Raw genomic sequence first — 21,516 nt, forward strand, 5'->3', positions numbered from 1 at the left:
CCAGTCTTAACTTTTAGCGATGAGCTGGTGGGTGTTTAGAGGGGGCTGTTGGACAGTGCTGTGATGGGTGTTAGAACGTGTTTGAGGGATGGAGAGTCTGTTTTCAGGGCTTAATGGAAGCTCTGTAGGGTTTCTGCAGAGTTTCTTTGGGACTCGACTTATAATCAGAGGGAACCAGACAAATTCTGCTCTGCAGGCTCTGGTTCGTTTTTTTTTTTTGGACTTCATTCTACAGAATTCAGCATGCAGGGCTTCTATGGTAGCTATGCTGTCTGAGTGGACCTCATACCTCACCCCCCACAGCGCAATGGGCTGGAACAGACTGTCTAATAATTTATACCAGATTGAAATGGGAATAACGATATTGTGAAATCCTCTCCTGATACATACTAATGCATACTGATCTCTGGGGGCTTTCTCCTGTAGTGCATTCACTGCCGTGGGAAACTGCCTGACACAAGAATGGCGAGGCAGAGGTAAGTGTACTGCAGCGCCTGTTCCAGAAGATGCTGCCCAGGGTTAAATGGTACCTTTGTTCCTGAAATCTGGGTTTTTTCTGGAATACTTGTATCCCTTGTGCACTTAGGGGCTGCAACATCAGATCATCAGCATAAAGAAGAAATACTTGGCAAGTCCGAGGGGTGCAGCCTGTTCCAGCTGCACTGCTAACTCATTAATGTAGATGTAAACAGTGTTGGACTTCAGTCCTGTTTCACGCAGCATTTTTTAGAGAGAAAACTCTGTATGTTTATAGCCAATTCTTACAGCTCATTTGCTTTCTGAATACATTTATTTGATGCTATTATACACTTATACCCCCAAATACACTCTTAAGGAGTGTGTAATGCTCCCCTCATGACAAATACAATCAATCTCCTTCTTAAAATCTAGAAAACAGTTTAAGACTTACATTTTGGGTTTGATGTACATGTTGGTTAATCAAGTTTATAAAGTGTACATATGATCAGTAGTTTAGTTATTTGGAAGAAATCCAATTGGACTCTTGGAAAGCTATTGTTTAAAATGCTGTTAAAAGATGCCTCTAGAACTGTTGGGTTCTAGTTTGTCTCCACTCCTGTGGATTGGTGTAATAAGTCCTTGGCTTCAGGTGTCAGGAAAACAGTCTGAACTTAGGACAAGGTTAAATCGTTTAAGCACTGCCTTCTGCAGCTCAGGAGTGCTGCTTTTAAGCATTTCATTTCTAATGCTGTCAGATCCACAGGCTTTTTTGGACTTTGAGTTTGAGTTGTTAGGCACCCAGGTGGCGCAGCAGGATAATCCACTAGCACACCAGCGCTGGGTTTCTGAATTCCCCAAGTTTCAACCTAAGCTCTACTACCAATCAGCTGTGCGACTTCTAGCGGCCAACGTTGGCCATTAAAGTCTGTCAGGTGGAAAAAGACCAGACTAAAAAGTGGGTGGGGTCTTCGCCGCTGTGCAAGGACCATGGTTAGTAGTCCGAGGCGCCTGTACAAGAAATTGGAGGAGCACCGAGATCAGTGTGTGGCTCTAGGCATGTGAATATCGTGCCCATTGTTGGTGCTTTTGACGGTGGACAGGGGTCAGCATGGACACCCTGACTGGTCTGCGGTTATGCAGCCCCATACGCAACAAACTGAGATGCACTGTGTATTCTGACACCTTTCTATCAGAACCAGCATTAACTTCTTCAGCAATTTGCTGTTGGATCAATGCTGTTGATTTTGCGGTTAACATTGCCCTTCTTTTTCTCAAAATTGGTGTCATTAAATGCAGCGATTTTGTACATATATAACATGAATTAAGTACATGGGTGAATTTTCATGGCTGTCTAGGGCAAGGGCAGCCTTTCTCAACCGGGATGCCGCGGCACCCTGGGGTGCCGTCTGGCTTCGTCAGGGGTGCCGTCACAAATATTCTGACGTTACTGATATTGAAAATGAAATAAATTAAAAATACAAAAAAGTCAACTTATCATGAAAATGTTGACCATTAGCCGCCTCAAACATCAAATTTTGTCTCACACGCCCCTTTCCCCATGCTACAACGTCAACGCGGGTTGCGTGCGTTGCCTATAGTGATGAGTCGTTCGCGAACGATCCGATTCTATTGAACGGCTCTTTAAAATGAACAGAAGGAACCGAGTCGCGCCTCTGGGAGCCTTTATAATACATATTTATATTTCTGTGCAGTTCTTATAGGCTGTAATTCAACCATTCCGCTTCCATCAGTAGAGGCAATTAATCAGTCATAATAAGAGCTGTTTATTGTCGAAATTCAAATCACTTTCAGTATCGCGGAGAGAGCAAGCGACACACACACACACACACACACACACACACAGAGAGAGAGAGAGAGAGAGAGAGAGGTAATTACCTAATTAATGTAAATATTATAATTTTTATTGTTATTTTGCACTGTTTTTATTAATATTTTATTCTATTTTATATTTTTGCACATGTAACTGTTTTGTATATATATATTTTTTTTATTGTTATTTTTATTATTTCTCTCTAACTTGCTTAGGCAATACGAATGTCCTTATTTGTCATGCCAATAAAGATTTTTTTGAGTTTAAGTTTGAGAGCCGTAACCGAGCTACAGAAAAAACATGCAGACAATGAGCAGTGCTAGTGGTATAATGACAAATAATTGAGAAATAAACTATAAACTTGTTTAATGATGTTAAATCTGATTGGTTCATGGCGCGTATGTTTTAAAGCAGAAACAAACACAGGCTCATCTCTGCACAAAACTGAAACTTAATGCAATACAACCACAGTACGTCTCTTCCCTGTAGTGTTTTTGTGTGTTAGCAGTCCGAGGGATGCAGAGTTTTTTTATGCATTTTAGACTGGGGTGACTTGAGATTTTGAATACTTTTAAAGGGTGCCGTGACTGAGAAAAGGTTGAGAAACACTGGTCTAGGGCTCTTCTGTGACGTCAGGGCATTGGGCTCTGCTGTTGTTTGAGTTGCTGCCTGACAGTGAATGCATTAATAGTTCTGGGGTCCATGTCAGTGCATAATCAACCACACTAGCTCCAAGAGTTTAACAACACGTGAATCTCCCCAGAGAGTCCCCTCTGATCCTGCTATTAAACATGTACAGACCTAAGGCTCAGCAGACACTCTTTACCAGTTGTGTTTACAGTGCTGTCGAGGTCGTTTCTGTTTGCGAGGATTGATGTGAGGTACAGGGGCTTTGGCCAAACATGTTTGTTTTCCTGTGGGTCTATATAATCAGGCTCAGTTCCTGGACGAGCGTTCAAAACTCCACACAGCAGCACATTACACTGGACATGAAAGTGACTCATTTCTGTGTGGTTGTTTAGGTACTTATCTTCAGAATAGGGGGATTCCATTGGAGGAGTTTAGAAGGAACAGAGGTACTGTATGTGTCTGTCTCTGATAGGCCAATTTTGGATGAAGTCTAAGCCAGCAGTGTGATTTCACTAATTTTGCCACTGTACTGTGGTTGGCTAGGCTGCTCTGTACCACACCAAAATTCCTCTAGAATATTGTCAAGGGTGGACCATGCTTAATTTGAGTGAGGAAATAATTATCTCACTGTAGCCTGAGGAAAGTGGGTGGAGGTGTCTTGATGGCAACATATTTCTGTGTAAATAATGATGTCGACTTCCTAAAGAACACTGAGGATGTAATGAACACTCTGAAGTATATTGGGTTGAGGCCCTGAATGTTCTGGCATAACATTATGACCACCTCCTTGTTTCTACACTCACTGTCCATTTTATCAGCTCCACTTACCATATAGAAGCACTTTGTAGTTCTACAATTACTGACTGTCCATCTAGTCTATCTGTTTCCCTACATACTTTTTAAGCCTGCTTTTACCCTGTTCTTTAATGATCAGGACCCCCACAGGACCACCACAGAGCAGGTATTATTTAGGTGGTGGATGATTCTCATCACTGCAGTGACACTGACATGGTGGTGGTGTGTTAGTGTGTGTTGTGCTGGTATGAGTGGATACGACACAGCAGCACTGATGGAGTTTTTAAATACCTCACTGTCACTGCTGGACTGAGAAAAGTTCACCAACCAAAAACATCCAGCCAACAACATACCGTAGGCAGTGTCCTGTGACCACTGATGAAGGTCTAGAAGATGACCAACTCAAAAACAGCAGCAATAGATGAGCAATCATCTCTGACTTTACATTTACAAGGTGGACTAGGTAGGAGTGTCTAATAGAGTGGACAGTGAGTGGACAAGGTATTTAAAAACTCCATCAGCGCTGCAGTGTCTTATCCATTCATACCAGCACAACACACACTAACACACCACCACCATGTCAGTGTCACTGCAGTCAGCAATCATTCTTAGCAGAATGATCCACCACCTAAATAATACCTGCTCTGTGGTGGTCCTGACCATTGAAGAAAAGGGTGAAAGCAGGCTAAAAAGACATGTAGAGAAACAGATGGACTACAGTCAATAATTGTAGAACTACAACGTGCTTCTATATGGTAAGTGGAGCTGATAAAATGGACAGTGTGTGTAGAAACCAGGAGGTGGTTTTAATGTTATGGCTGATCAGTGTATTTATAATGTATATCTACATTTATATTGTACTCCTTTACCACAGACACGGCCTCATAACACAAGAATGTGTTTTCACTTTCCCATCTTTCATTAAATGACCTCCTTCTGCTTCAATTTTCTCTTCTTGTACATTTTGGGATTATTTGTAAATATTTCTCAACATCACTTGTTGGAAAACCGCCTCAGTCAAACTCTGATGTGGAAACACTGCCATCTAGTGACGGGATGCGGTCACTTTGCGGGTCACAAAATCGGCATGCATTGTGGGAGATGCCGTTTACAGTGTATTTTAATACAATCGTATGTCTTTTAAGCTCTCGCGGAACACATAAAATGATGTGGCGGGCCCACGGGCCTTGAGTTCGACACGTGTTGTAGAGCATCTGCCTTATCTCTCCCAGCTCTGCTGTTGTCAGAGGAGAGGCTCTGACAGGGGGATGGATAAGGCTGGACTGCCAATGCTGCATATCTCTGTGGTCTTTTTTCTGAAGGGGTCTTCCTCACAGGTGGCACTGTGATGTGCCAGATGTACATTTAGTGAAGCTGTACATCTTCTGTTTATCTCTGCTGATGCAGTGGATGATGTCTGGGGATGTGTCAGACCGCAGTGTTAGGGTGTTAATTACAATTTGGCTCTCTGGGAACTCCTTGCTGGTTCTCACTTCCATTCTCCACACTGCCTCAACCTCTCTGCTCTCTCATTTTTCCTTTTCTCTGTGATATTAGCTTTTAGATGTCAATATTGTAATCCTCGCCAAACACCTTGGTCCTCCTGACCAATAATCAATATTAATTTAGCTAAGGAACGGAACAGATAACCATAAGAAAGCGATTTTTAAGGGCATGAGTTATGTGTTTATCATTGATACATTTGTTAAGGTTTGTAAAAGTTTACATTGTAATACTTCTGATTAATGAGTTTGAGTGTTACTCCAATTGTTTATTATTATTAGTATGAAATGATTCTCCAGGCCACCCAAGCAGGATGACTCCTCTCAAGGTTTCTTTCTGTAATTTAAGGGAGTTTTTCTTTGCCACTGTCATCCTTGGCTTGCTCAACAGGAGTTTTTGGTCTGTCGGTCCTGGATTCTGTAAAGTTGCTTTGAGACAATGGGTGGATTCAAAAATCTAGTGATCTCTCTACATAGACTATAAATCTAGTGATCCTACATCATCCTACGTGCTCCCGAGAAAAAAAGCTGTTCGAATTTCTAGATACATTAAAATGCTGCCTAGTAAGGCACCTTAAATTATGGTATTTTGACTAAATAACAAGGTAGCATCCGATGATTCCTTAGCGGTTAAGGCAATCCCAGCATTTAGTGTGGCACAACTTTTCTCACAACATGGCAGTAGACAGCAAGGTAGCTCACTAGGTTTTCGAACAGACCTATTGTCTATTGTCTAAGAAGCGCTATACAAATACATTTGACATGCCTGTTGCTAACTGTTTGAGAAAGTCCCTTTTGTGTTCCAGAACAGCTATGCCCATGTGCACAAGGCAAGATCAATAAAGGCATGGTTTGACCTGTCTACCTTAAATTTGAACGATATTTTGACTTAATAACAAGCGAGCATCCGATGATTCCTTAGCGGTTAAGGCAATCCCAGCATTCAGTGCGGCACAACTTTTCTCACAAAATGCGGAGCAACGAACAGTTTGAGTTATTTTCAAACGTAAATAAATCATCATTGATTTTTAATTTGTATAAACGTGCACAAGTGTCATTTATATGCAAATTTCGGCTTGTCAGGCAATTTAACCGTTTTCGGTACACGGAGGAAGATGTTAGGTGACATGCTAGTGCATTGTGCCACCTCATCCCATTGGTTTGAAGGGCATGAGGCTAACTGTGTTAGCGTAATAAGCGAAAACTGATGTAATTGCTGTCTAACTAGCACGTTCGAATAACCTAACTTATAAGTCGATGACTTATTAGAAACCTCTCTACTGAGGCAGTAAGTAGACAGTAAGACAGCAAGGTAGCTCACTAGGTTTTCGAACACACCCATTGTCTGTTGTCTAAATAGCGCTATACAAATACATTAGATTTGATTCAACCACACTATTGCTAACTAATTTAAAATTAATTATATATAAATCATATGGGTTGTAAATTTGTAACACTGTAATTGTGTGCCACCAGTTTGAGAAAGTCCCTTTTGTGTTCCAGAACGGCTGTGCCCATGTGCACAAAGCAAGTTCAATAAAGGCCTGGTTTGATGTAGGGCAGTTGTAGCCTGGTGGTTAAGGTACTGGACCAGTAATCAGAGGTTTGCCTGTTCAAGCTCCACCACTGCCAGGTTGCCACTGTTGGGCCCTTGAGCAAGGCCCTTAGCCCTCAATTGATTAGATTGCATACTTTCACAACTGTAAGTCGCCTTGGATAAAAACGGCTAAAATAAAAAGCAATAAAAATGTAAATGTTTGATAACCATGACCAAAAGCTTATTGCGTGATGAGCTGGGTTGCCCCGCACAGAGCCCCGACAGGTTGCCCACACAGAGCCCTGACCTCACTTCCTAGAACACCTTTGAGATGAATTGGAGTGTTAATTGTAAGCCAGGCCTTCTTGTCCAACGTCAGTGCCTTATCTCATATACGCTTGATTTACTTAATACAAATTCCTACAATACAATAGATCATTATTTGAGAAGCGCTCCAACAAGATCGAAGGCTGTTATAGCTGCAAAGAAAGAGCCAATCTCAAATCAATGCCCATGGTTTGAAAATGGATCTCCAATAAGCTGTCGGTCATGTCTCCACACGCTTTTGACCACACAGTGCACATCTGGCTCTGTGTCTTCTGAGACTAGGAGGCACAGATGCAATCAACTTGAAACTGTATTGCCTTTTAACGTTAGATTTTTTCCTGATATTTGACATGCTGTGCTTTCTAGTGAGATTTAGCGGACCGTGAGGTCTGCTGTCTTTTCTCTGGCTTATCATACTGTGATTTTCTCCCATTCTGTGACCTTTGATGTTCACAGCTGAGCAACATCTAGTGTGTTTTTATAGGACACGGTTCCATGCAGAGCTCTGTTTTGAATGACTTTGTTCCCGGTTTGCCTGCAGCTTGTTTGGTTTGAGACGTGGTGACACAGTATCTCTTCAGTTCATCTCTTCTTGTTTTATTGTTTAGTTCCTCATATTTCCTGTTATCTCATTCTCCCTCCCACTCTCCTCTCCTCCTTGGAAAACTGCTCTGTGTATTAACTGTGTTTTGATTCATGCCTTCCTGTGTTTGTGAGCTTCTGGAAAAACTGAGTCAAAAAGAAGGACGGGACACAAAGGGTCTGTCTGAAAACCTAGTGAGCTGCCTTGCTGCCTACTCCCTACCTAGGCAGCTGCCTAAGTAGAGAGGATTCTGTTAAGACATCGAATTTATAAGGCAGATTATTTAGACGCATTACTTAGACAGCGATTATGAGGATTACGACACTGCAGTTTTTGCTTACTAAACTAACACAGTTAGCCTCAGGCCATTCAAACCAATGGGCTGAGGTGACACAACCTGCTAGCATGCCAGCTAACATCTCCCTTCGTGTACTGAAAACGATTAAATTGTCACCGACAAACCCAAATTTGCAAACAAATTACACTTGTACACCTTTATACAATTGCATTTTCCCCCTTTTTTCCCAATTTAGCATAGTCAATTTGTCTTCCACTGCTGGAGGCTCCAGTCGTGTCTGAGGAGGGTATTTTGTCCTGCCCCACGCTCCCTCCGACATGGGCGCAGTCCACCAATGTGTGGATGCACGGCACACAGTACCACCCTGAACAGGGCGCCAGTCCATCACAGGGCAGACTCACATACACACACCAACACACACCCATTCACCTATAGGACAATTCAGGGTCTCCAATTAACCTGACTGCATGTTTTTGGACTGTGGGAGGAAACCAGTGCTCCCAGAGTAAACCCACATAGAGACGGGGAGAACCTGCAAACTCTGCACAGAAAGGACCCAGACCCGTCTGGGGATCGAACCCAGGACCTTCTAGCTGTGAGGCGGCAGTGCTACCCACCGAGCCACCGTGCTGCCTCCTGGCAGACTTAATGGCCAATTTTGTCTGCTGCAGACAAATTATTGCCAATTATTGCCAATTATTGCCAATTATGCCTGCTAGATGGCGCACAGCCAACCAGGAGCAGAACTGAGGTTCAAACTCGGGAGTTCAGAATCCCAGCGCTGGTGTGCTAGCGGATTATCCCGCTGCGCCACCTGGGCGTCTACCTTTATACAAATTAAAAGTCAATGAGAATTAATTTACATTTAAAAAGAACTCCATTCGTTGTTCCGCATTCGTCCGCCATATTTGTAATTTTTTGTGAGAAAAGTTGTGCTTAGTAGGCAGCACTTTTTTACCCGATTGCATTACGCTTCCTCTCTACTGATGCTGATCTCCACTTCTGATTGAGGAGAGCGAGACTGACACACGCCCCCTCCGACACGTGTGCAGTAGCCGACTGCATCTTTTCACCTGCACGAGGCGAGTTCATATGCGAATCAGCTTTGTGTACGGAGAGCCACACCCTGATCAGGGCATTATCTCTTAACTCTGTGCCGGCAACATCAACCAGCCAGCAGAGGTCATAATTGCATCAGTTATGAGGTCCCTATCCGGCTCCCCACCCGGTATGAACAACAGCCAATCATTGTTTAAGTAGCCACCCAGCCCAGCCGGATGGCAGTGCTGAGTTTTGAGCCCACGAGTTTGAAATGTCAGCTCTGGTGTGCTATTGTGTTTTACTGATGCGCCACCTGAGCGGCTAGTATGCAGCATTTAAGGTATCTAAAAATTCAGACCTTCAGCCTTCTTCTCTGGAGCGCGGGTAGGATGATGTAAAATGCGTCTATATAAAGAGCTCACTAGGTTTGCAGAGAGTTTGTCCTCTTTATTCAGGCTTTATGGGCAATTTGCTGCCAGGTGAAGAGCTTACGAAGCCTACATATAATCTATAAAGAAGCCTCAGACACATCGCTTTAACCTAAACACTAACACTTGTTCTCTTTCTGTGTAGCACGAATACAAATAACACACAAGCAAATACTCGCTTTAGTTTCTTATAAATGTCAACAAAAATTGGATCTGTCCTTTGCCGCATTTGTTGCTTAGTGACAGGCATGGAAACACTTAATGGTGTTGCTCTTATTTTTTGTCTATCAATTATACAATACATTGTACTATTTCTACAGCTCAAAGAACACTGCAGTAGTTTCATCTCCTGTTTTCTCCGTTCTGTCATCATCCACTTTTGCATTCGCATAATACGCAGACTATGTCTAAGACATTAAAGACTTCCTGGCATTTTTCCACTACCTCATTTGAATTCATTTTTTTTCCTCCTGCATTTCCATATTACTCTCCCTGTGGAAGTGTGGTTGGCAATTTCAAGGCCTGATTTGTCAGGGAGCTTTGAGATGGTTTACACACATGCAGCCCACACTTTGTTATGAATAACTGCCTGTCTGTTGACGATCCGCTGCCGGCAAGAAAGCTTTAGCAGAGCAGGAAATGGTCACGTCAGCATTGCTCAACTGGCTAGTCTGCTTTACAGATTATACAGACTAGGAGAACTAAGCAAAAGCTGAGAGAATATGAAACACTTTTGATTTACTTGTATCAAGAAACAATAGAGGATTTACAGCAGTGCTTATTTTTCATCATGGCTTTAAACTATCTCAGTAAAGAAAGGTGTGATGTCTCTTTCACAGTCCTAATAAAAATTTTTAGGATTTACCTTATACAAAAAGAGGTGCCTTAAAGGTTATCTTAATTTACCAGAAAAATGCACTGTGAAAATGCATCTGTACCGACTGTGCGTACAGCTGTGAGGGGGCGCATGTCAGTTGAGAGGCGTCCTCAGTCAGCGGTGAAGGGTCGAATCAGTACTTGGACACGACTAGACTGAGGGATAAAAACTGGGAAAAAAAGTTATTATAAATAAATAAATAAATACATTACCAGTTTAACCAAATCAAGGTTATTGGTGCCTGAAAATAATTGTGTAAATTGGGGCTGCAATACTAAAATCCCAGTTCCACAAAGTTGAATCAGTTCATCTGGACACAAGTTTGTTGTAGAGATACACTATATTGACAAAGGTATTCACTCACCCATCCCAATCATTGAATTCAGGTGTTCCGATCACTTCCATGGCCACAGGTGTATAAAACCAAGCACCTAAGCATGCAGACTGCTTCTACACACATTAGTGAAAGAATGGGTCGCTCTCAGGAGCTCAGTGAACTCCAGTGTGGTACCGTGACAGGATGCCACCTGTGCAACAAGTCCAGTCGTGAAATATTCTCTATACTAAATATATCACAGTCAACTGTCAGTGGTATTATAACAAAGTGGAAGTGATTGGGAACGACAGCAACTCGGCCACGAAGTGGTAGCCACGTAAAATGACAGAGTGGGGTCAGCAGATGCTGAGGCGCATAGTGTGCAGAGGTCACCAACTTTCTGCAGAGTCAATCACTACAGGCCTCCAAACTTCATGTGGCCTTCAGATTAGCCACATGAAGGACTCTAGAGCAGTGGAGACGTGTTCACTGGAGTGACGAATCACGCTTGATGGACAAGTCTGGGTTTGGCGGTTGCCAGGAGAACGGTACTTGTCTGACTGCATTGTGCCAAGTGTAAAGTTTGGTGGAGGGGGGATTATGGGGGGTTGTTTGTCAGGAGTTGGGCTCGGCCCCTTAGTTCCAGTGAAAGGAACTCTTAATGCTTCAGCGTACCAAGAGATTTTGGACAATTTCATGCTCCTAACTTTGTGGGAACAGTTTGGGGATGGCCCCTTCCTGTTCCAACATGACTGCGTACCAGTGCACAAAGCAAGGTCCATAAAGACACGGATGAGCGAGTTTGGTGTGGAAGAACTTGACTGGCCTGCACAGATAGAACACGTTTGGGATGAATTAGAGCGGAGACTGCGAGCCAGGCCTTCTTGTCCAACATCATTGTCTGATCTCACAAATGCGCTTCTGGAAGAATGGTCAAAAATTCCCATAAACACACTCCTAGTCCTTGTGGAAAGCCTTACATTTACAATTACATTTTCGGGCATTTAGCAGACGCTTTTATCCAAAGCGACTTACAGTTGTGACAGTATACAATCTAAACAATTGAGGGTTAAGGGCCTTGCTCAAGGGCCCAACAGTGGCAACCTGGCAGTTGTGGGGCTTGAACCGGCAACCTTCTGATTACTGGTCCAGTACCTTAACCACTAGGCTACAACTGCCTTCCCAGAAGAGTTGAAGCCGTTATAGCCGCAAAGGGTGGGCCGACATCATATTTAAGCCTTTGGATTAAGAATGGGATGTCACTCAAGTACATATGCGTGTGAAGGCAGATGTTGGCAATATAGTGTATGTTTCGTCACTCATCCAAGTGACTTCTTCAGTCTGAGCTAGTGGTGAATACCCCAACCTTATATGCAGTTGATTTGCATAACTACCGACACCGGCCCTTTGCATAACAATCATCTCTGTCGGTCTGATAGCAGTAGTGGGCTAGTTATTTTGACCACTGCACTGCCCGAATGCAGACAAAATGTCATATATATTTAAATTATTTCTTTTCTTCACAAACATGGCTTTAGGACATTGGAATTGTTAAGGAAATTGTGCTGAACTTCATGTGAACTTGACCGGTCTTTTACCCTGAGCAAAAGTTTTCCACTCAGTTCCTTTTATTCATTGCAGTAATAATCTGTGTTATGTCTGTGTAATATTTTTCTCTATCCTGTCAAGTGGTTTATCAGTGGTATATTTCTACAGAACTTTGTACAGGGAAGCAACACTACTCAAAATGCATGATTTAATATAGATCATTATCAGAGATCATGACTAATCAACTATTTAAACTTTTAAAACCAATCAGCTTTAGTCATCATAAGAAACACTGAAGCTTTGTTTTAACTGAGTGTGTGTGTGTGTGTGTGTGTGTGTGTGTGTGTGTGTGTGTGTGTGTGTGTGTGTGTGTGTGTGGATCACATGGGCTAGAGCTGGTTGGTACTGTGAAAGGACAGAATTAGTTTAAATGAAGTCCATGTTACTAACTGAACTACTGAAGCCTTAAGAATGACTCTATGTGTGTTGTTATGAATTTATTTGTATGTAATAGCTTAGCTTGGACTATGATTGAGTGTTGTATTCATTGCCTTTCTATATGAGCACTTCTTTCTCTTACTGTTGGCTCTGTTCTGCCCATTAAAAAGCCACAAGTATGAATCAAGACCTTGGCTGCGTCCAAAATCGCATACTTAAACAGTATGTACTAGATAAAAAAGCAAAGCAGTATGCACAGCTCGGCCGGTAAAACAGTATGCACGCAACTTCAGACGTACTACGTCCGCCATCCTACCAACGTCATGTGATAAATTACGTCTCATCGCCACAGTTATACCAATTTTAAAATCACAAAATGAATTCTGTCGTTCTCCACAAAGCTACTCATAACGTTATTCAGGTTTGTACTCACTCCGACTCGCCGCTTTCCGTCATCTTTATTCTGCTTCGAACGCCTTTGCAGCTCCAGTTAAATTGTGGGATAGATGTGGGATAGCCCTTGACTAACACTATCAATATGCATATATTTGCCATGTAGAAATTGTTGTGTCATGTAAATATGGTTTAGTGTTGATCCCAGAAGTAGTGTGGGGATTAAAAACATTATTGTGCGTGTATGTGTGTGTAGGTCGAGCTCTGATGAGGCTGACTGACAGGAAGCTGGAGAGGATGGGCATCATGCAGGAAAGCCAGAGACAGTACATCCTCCAGCAGGTCCTGCAGCTTCGTGTTAGAGAGGAGGTCCGCACTCTCCAGCTCCTCACACAAGGTAAACAAATATTGAACAATGTTATATATTCAATCAAAATTGCTTTCTTATGGTTTGTCTATATAAAATCCTTCAAGTAGCTGTAAAGAACCGAATAAAAAAATCAAGAGGGCAAAGGAACATCAACCCAGTGCTCTTTAAGATGTAAAGAAATGTTTGATTGGTGTGTTACATTATTCAGAAGTACTTAGAGTTCTGTGTTTATTTACTTAAGTGTATTTGGTGTGTCAGTAGTATAATGCAATATAATTGCTTATTGTTTTTTTGTTTTTGTCTGCATGACTCTTTGTGGACATGCATGACTTTCAATTGACTAATCCATTTTTTATCACCTTAGACATACATAGAGTAGCTAAGGTTAGCAAAATAGAGTGAAGAAACAGTGGGAATTTTATATCAACCCCATTTATAGAAAAGCTGAAAACTTGTGTAAAATGCAACAAGAATATGTGCTTTGTCAATTAGAAGATTGATTTGTCATATATACATATACAGACTTACAGTACAACGAAATTCTTTCTTCACATATCACTACTGGGGTCAGAGCGCAGGGTCAGCCATTCTATGGCGCCCCTGGAGCAGAGAGGGTTAAGGGCCTTGCTCAAGGGCCCAACAGTGGCTGCATGGCAGAGCTGGGATTCAAACTCTCAACCTTTCAGATGATAGCCTAAAGCTCTACCCACTAGGCAACCACTGTCACTTTTAAACAAAGGGACAGTGTCCCAATTAAATAAACTGTCCCAATTGACACTGTTCCAATTAAATAAAGGTCTAATAAATAATCTTTAATGTTTTTATTGACCAACTTAATTGTATTTTGTAAATATAACCATTTTTAAATGTGATGCCTGCAACAACCTTCAAAAGAAGTTGGGACATTTACCACTGTTCATTTATTTTACTATTAATTACACTTTGTAATGGTAAAAACTGAGGACAGTAATTGTTGCAGTCTTGCAAGTGGAATCTTTGCTCATTCTTTCTTGATACAAGACTTCAGCTTTTGCCTGTCATAGACTTTTTAAAATAGCAGAGGACCTCCCGCTAAATGCCACAGCCTTGTTGGCAGCATATGTCTTTCTAAAATCACAATGTCAATGATTCCTTCACACTTATGTAGGTCACCGATACTGTGAGCACTGATGCACCCCGGTGCCATGTCAGATGTTGACTTTTGCACCTTTTAGTTTATGTCTGAATGGCATTTTATCTTTGGCATAGAGAAATCAGTGGCTGTTTATTTCTGAAAACAAGCTGAAACATGAACTCATCTGACCAAAACAAGATGAGCTTTGGCTTAGAGAACTTGGCAGGATTTTGGATTGAGTTAATGTGTTGTGCTTGTCCGAGGGTGGGAATGCCGGAGGGATTAATTCCTTATGACTGCTGCAATTACGACCTGATCGATGGCTCCTGCACAGAGACAGGGGATAATGAAGATCAGTGTGTGACACTTTTACCCCTTTTCCACCGGCGCGGAACGGAGCCCGTTCCGGTTCCCGAACTTGATTTTGAACCAGTTCCGCGTGTTTCCACTGAAAAAAAGAGGTTCCAGACAGCGAACTAGCGGGCCAATCTGGCACCACAGAATACTTGGTTTTTCAGCGTGAACCGTGACGTCACCTGTGGGCGTGTCATGTTGTACAGCATAGCGACAGCAACAATGGCGTCCACTGGTGTCTCGTATGGAGCTTGTCACTGCATTTTTATCTTTTAAAGCTCACCTGATTAAATTTTGAGCCAGTTTGCCGCTGATATTTTCAAAGCGCCTGCAATGGACTGGCGCCCCATCCAGGGTGTTACTGTGTGCCTTGCGCCCATTGAAAAGCTGGGATAGGCTCCCCCATGACCCTAATTGGATAAGTGGTTAAGAAAGTGAGTGAGTGAGTGTTTGTGTGTTATGTGTTAAATTAGCTTTAGCTCTGCTGTGCAGTAGGCTAGCTTGGGCTATGATTGAGTGTTGTATCCATTGCCTTTGTGTATGAGCACTTCTTTGTCTTGGGAAACACTGGGACAGGAGAAGGATCATGTGACCACATAGTTACATAACTTTTCTTTTTATCAACACTCTAACTGTTTAGGAACGGAAGACACACATTGATCTAAATTGAAGCAGACGTTTATGTTCTTCTTCCTTTAAGCATGTCTAAGCTGCACAATTGTATGGGCAGGCCAGTCTTGCACAAACACTCTGATCATGCAGCCATGCTGTTGCAACAAGCATGAAAGCATGATTGTTTTATGTTGAAATAAGCACAGGTCTAGACGGTAGATGTGCAAGTTACCCAAGCCATAGCCACAAAAAACCCTCATACCATAGCCAGACAGACTCTGGCTTTTAAACTGTATGCTTGTAACAGTATAATACATACACTATATTTCCAAAAGTATTCACTCACCCATCCAAATCATTGAATTCAGGTGTTCCAATCACTTCCATGGCCACAGGTGTTTAAAACCAAGCACCTAGGCATGCAGACTGCTTCTACACACATTAATGAAAGAATGGGTCGCTCTCAGGAGCTCAGTGAACTCCAGTGTGGTACCGTGACAGGATGCCACCTGTGCAACAAGTCCAGTCTTGAAATTTCCTCTATACTAAATATTGCACAGTCAACTGTCAGTGCTATTATAACAAAGTGGAAGCGATTGGGACAACAGGAACTCAGCCACAAAGTGGTAGCCACGTAAAATGACAGAGTGGGGTCAGAGGATGCTGAGGTGCATAGTGCGCAAAGGTCGCCAACTTTCTGCAGAGTCAATCGCTACAGACCTCCAAACTTCACGTGGCCTTCAGATTAACTCAAGAACAGCATGTAGAGAGCTTCATGGAATGGGTTTCCATGTCCGAGCAGCTGCATCCAAGCCTTATATCACCAAGCACAATGCAAAGCGTCGGATGCCGTGGTGTAAAGCACGCCGCCACTGGACTCTAGAGCAGTGGAGACGTGTTCTCTGGAGTGACGAATCACGCTTCTCCGTCTGGCAATCTGATGGACGAGTCAGGGTTGGGCGGTTGCCAGGAGAACGGTACTTGTCTGACCGTATTGTGCCAAGTGTAAAGTTTGGTGGAGGGGGGATTATGGTGTGGGGTTGTTTTTAAGGAGTTGATCTCGGCCCCTTAGTTCCAGTGAAAGGAACTCTTAATGCATCAGCGTACCAAGAGATTTTGGACAATTTCATGCTCCTAATTTTGTGGGAACAGTTTGGGGATGGCCCCTTCCTGTTCCAACATGACTGCGCACCAGTGCACAAAACAAGGTCCATAAAGACACGGATGAGCGAGTTTGGTGTGGAAGAACTTGACTGACCTGCACAGAGTCCTGACCTCAACCTGATAGAACACCTTTGGGATGAATTAGAGCGGAGACTGCGAGCCAGGCCTTCTCGTCCAACATCAGTGTCTGACGTCACAAATGCGCTTCCGGAAGAATGGTCAAAAATTCCCATAAACACACTCCTAAACCTTGTGGAAAGCCTTCCCAGAAGAATTGTTTAACATATCAAACATTAAGTTATTTTATTTATGAAGCATATAATTACATACTCAGTAATCAATAATGGCATAATTTGTATGAATTTATATTCATACATTAGTAATAATCATCGCACTGAAGACCACCACCCCTCCCCCCAAAAAAATCCAAATTTAAAGGATAATACAACAAAAACATCTTCTGCTGGCTAAGCTGCAGTTGATCCTGGGGATTAACAGAAATCTTACATTGGCTAAACACAGTGCTTTAGATGTTCTGTATTTCTTAAGAAAATCTATTCTCACGATGGCTGCCCTTGATCTCAGACAAGTCTGTAGAAACCTCACATGGGTGGAAATGAATTATTACTATGGTGGGACTAAACTCTGTTTTAATTTTATTAGGTTTGTCTCTGCATTCTGACCCTAGAGAGTTGTATGTCTAATTAGTGTACTAACAATACTGTAGTTAAACACCATGTAGCACATGGCATACATTTTTAAGCAGCTTGGAAATAACTTATTCTTTGTGGCTCACTTGTATATATCTCTAACAATGGATGTAAACTCATTAGCCACTGATCAGCCATAACATTAAAACCACCTCCTTGTTTCAACACTCACTGTCCATTTTATTAGCTCCACTTACCATATAGAAGCACTTTGTAGTTCTACAATTACTGACTGTAGTCCATCTGTTTCTCTGTATACTTTTTTAGCCTGCTTTTACTCTGTTCCTCAATGGTCAGGACCCCCACAGGACCACCACAGAGCAGGTATTATTTAGGTAGTGGATCATTCTCAGCACTGCAGTGACACTGACATGGTGGTGGTGTGTTAGTGTGTGTTGTGCTGGTGTGAGTGGATCAGACACAGCAGCGCTGCTGGAGTTTTTAAATACCGTGTCCACTCACTGTCCACTCTATTAGACACTCCTACCTAGTTGGTTCACCTTGTAGATGTAAAGTCAGAGACGATTGCTCATCTATTGCTGCTGATTGAGTTGGTCATCTAGACCTTCATCAGTGGTCACAGGATGCTGCCCACGGGGTGCTGTTGGCTGGATGTTTTTGGTTGGTGGACTATTCTCAGTCCAGCAGTGACAGTGAGGTGTTTAAAAACACACTAACACACCACCACCATGTCAGTGTCACTGCAGTGCTAAAAATGATCCACCACTCAAATAACACCTGCTCTGTAGTGGTCCTGGGAGAGTCCTGACCATTAAAGAACAGCATGGAAGGGAGCTAACAATGCATGCAGAGAAACAGATGGACTACAGTCAATAATTACTATATAGTAAGTGAAGCCGATAAAATGGACAGTGTGTGTAGAAACAAGGAGGTGGTTTTAATGTTATGGTTGATCGGTGTAACTCAGCAATGTTTTAAAACATGGAATTGGCTTGTGGTATAGATTGAACTCATTTAACTTTCAATAGTGTCTGGTTTAGCAAAGCCTGTGACTGTAGGGTGCTTGTTTTTCAGACCAGCTTTTACTATGATTTTCCTGCATAACTGTGGAAAATCCCTGAAATGTAACAGTTGCTGAATCATTTAAGGTTTTAGAGGTCAGCTTAGGCGGACTTTGTTGTCAATGCAGAACTTAATCAGCCGGTAAAACCTGAATCAGACCAGGGAAATATGATCTGACTTACTTTTAAAATGGAAGTAATTGAAAGAAAATACTGGGCAGCCAGGTAGCAGATATTTGTTTCCTTTTTTACTTCAGCATAAGTGGTTTTAATCACACATAGCATTAGCCAAAAAATCAAAACCATTGTGCACCCTTAGTAATGTAATTAATTTCATTAAATTTACTGAACAGCTATTTGTAATTTAACAGGCAATTATCAGTCGATCATTACCTTCCCAAATCAGGGCTAAATAAATATTTAATTATTTTGTGAAGTATGTCATTTACACAATCTAATTTAAAAGGTACATAAAAAGTTTCTATTTTCTTTATAATATTAGTGTCAGTGTTAAATAAAACTGTTTTGTAGGCTATGTGGACATCATACTCACTGCATTCATGCTTTGCATGCATTTATTTTCCATTCTTAAGACTTCTGAGACGTTTAATTAAAAAATAAAACCTTTAATATTTTGGCATAATTTCAGGAAAACGGATTTTAAGCAAAGTAATGGATCTGACACACTTGTCGAGAATTAGGATGATTATACATTATGCAGGCACCAGTGAATATCTGATAGAAATGTTAACACAGATGGTACTTCAAAAACAGCTATAAGTTTGTACAGTGCAATGTTATTAGTTTGGAATGTACTAATATGAGGAGAATCATGACCACAATGCTGATCTGGCTTACACCTTTTGGTCAAGTGGTATGTGTGCACTTCTCATATACACACACTGTATATGAGTGTGCTTGTATGGTGTGTGTGTCTCTGGGTACTTTTGGTAGTACTTCTGATTTGAACGGGGTGTCTGGACTATCTCATTGAAACCTAATATTTATTTATTTATTAGTATTTTAACATCATGTTTTACACTTTGCTTACATTAATGACAGAAACGGTCAATGTCACGGACAATTTTGTATCTCCAATTCACCTCACTTGCACGTATTTGGACTGTAAGTCTGTTAGCTTAACTATTCTCTCCCCATGTCAACTATTTTAGTGCTTCGGCAACGTCACACAGATGGACAGCAATTAACCTTTAAGGCTCATTGGTCCATGGAAGGAAAATAATTAGACTCTGGTTCAGTGAAAGCCAGTGAAGATGATTGGAACGTAATTGCTTTATCAGTTACAGTCAACCAAGCAGCAGCAGTCCCTTATTGTTCATGGCTGACGTAGCAGGCTACTGGGCAGAAAGAACGGATTCACTGTCGTCTTTCACGTCAGTCACCTTGCTTGAGGGGTTCATTGAGTTTGTGCAGATGCTGATGCAGATCAGGATGTGATCTTGATGCAGAATAGTATTGAGTATGTGACTCGCTAAGAATAGCAGTCTCCCACCATTGTCAATGTACCTTTAATGAGGTAAAATAATTACATTATTTTTGCAAACCTGAAATGTTTCAAGAATCAGCTGGGTGGCTGTTCGAGAACGCTCTTTCAGAAAAATGTTCACGTGAACATGTCTGAATTAGACATTTGCATTTGCTCAGATTACGGGAGCCACAAGCATGCATTTGAAGTCTTGTGGTGTAGGCTAAAATGGATCTACATGTATTATTAACTGTCATTCTTCAAACTGAAATACTATTATTGCATCTACTGAAGAACTGTGCGTCATTCTGGTGATGCCTTAAAAAAAAAATTCTAGCATTTTCATAGTAGAAAGCTACAAATGGATATCTTAGTAAATTAAGACATAATTTGGGCAATTATGAGCCATCAGAATGCCTTCAATGCAACTGCATTCGTACAGGGAAGAATGTATAAATTTTTCTAAAAAGATTTTCTCAATTGGTGTTTTGATGATGGTGCTAAAGAGTGTTATATACATTCAGTTCAAAATCTTTTAAAGATGTTTGGTTAGGCTGAGATTTGGTAACTCTGTGACACCTCATGCTATGAGGATGAGGGCATTGCCATCCTGGAAGAGACCTCTCTCGCCATGTACATGTACATTTTATTCAAAGCGACGTACAGTACTGTGACAGTATACTGTCTAAGCAATTGAGGGTTAAGGGCCTTGCTCAAGGGCTCAACAGTGGCAGCTTGGCATTGGTGGCGCTTGAACCAGCGACCTTTTGATTACTAGTGGAGTACCTTAACCGCTAGGCTACAACTACCCTGTATAGAAATATGTAATGGCTCCACCTTCAAGGGGCACAGACTTATCTATGACACAGTAAGTGTAATTTGAATTATAGTTATCACTATCACTTTATGTTATTAGTTTTAAAAGCCTATTTTGCTCAAACACTAGTTTACATTCTTCTTCTTCTCCTGGGCCTTTGTCCCGCTCGGTTGCGGGGTCAGCTCTTCGGCGGATCATGATCCGCGCATCGATTTGGCACAATTTTTACGCCGGATGCCCTTCCTGACACAACCCTCCCTATTTTATCCGGGCTTGGGACCGGCACTACAATGCACTGGTTTGTGCATCTAGCGGCTAGGTATCTATAGGACAATTCAGTGTTTCCAATTAGCCTGGTGGCATGTCTTTGGACTGTGGGAGGAAACCGGAGCACCCGGAGGAAACCCACACAGACACGGGGAGAACATGCAAACTCCGCACAGAACGGACCCGGACCGCCCCACCTGGGGATCGAACCCAGGACCCTCTTGTTGTGAGGCGACAGTGCTACCCACTAAGCCACCGTGCCGCCCTAAACACTAGTTTACATTAAAGAATTAAAATGTATTTCTGTTGTACTGTTCGTCAAGAAATGCACTGACTAATCTTAGGCCACAGTCTTCTTTACGCCACTGTTCTATGCATATGATCTTCATCAGTGATTTTTTTTTTCTATTTATTTGTGCATTTTCTCCCTTTTTCTCCCTATTTAACATAGTCTATTTCACTACTGTGGATCCCTGATTGTGCTCGAGGTGGGTATATTGCTGCTCACGTGCCCTTTGATGCGTGCACAGTCCTAGCAGACCCCTTTGCCTCGGTCTGTTAATGCGAAGTTTACACTACACAACTTTCCAAGTCGTC

The 21,516-nt window shown here is 42.0% G+C and overlaps 1 protein-coding gene across 2 annotated transcripts in view; it reads left to right on the forward strand.

The window, feature by feature from the left end:
* samd12 (sterile alpha motif domain containing 12) overlaps nt 1–21,516 on the forward strand; it is a 189,302-nt gene that overhangs the window by 55,379 nt on the left and 112,407 nt on the right. For both annotated transcript variants that reach the window (XM_062990470.1, XM_062990469.1), the window contains exon 4: nt 13,260–13,400. In XM_062990470.1, coding sequence (XP_062846540.1) covers nt 13,260–13,400 — 141 coding nt within the window. The remainder of the gene's footprint in view (nt 1–13,259; nt 13,401–21,516) is intronic.

This window comes from Trichomycterus rosablanca, chromosome 2, assembly GCF_030014385.1.
Source record: "Trichomycterus rosablanca isolate fTriRos1 chromosome 2, fTriRos1.hap1, whole genome shotgun sequence".
NCBI classification, from domain to species: Eukaryota; Metazoa; Chordata; class Actinopteri; order Siluriformes; family Trichomycteridae; genus Trichomycterus; species Trichomycterus rosablanca.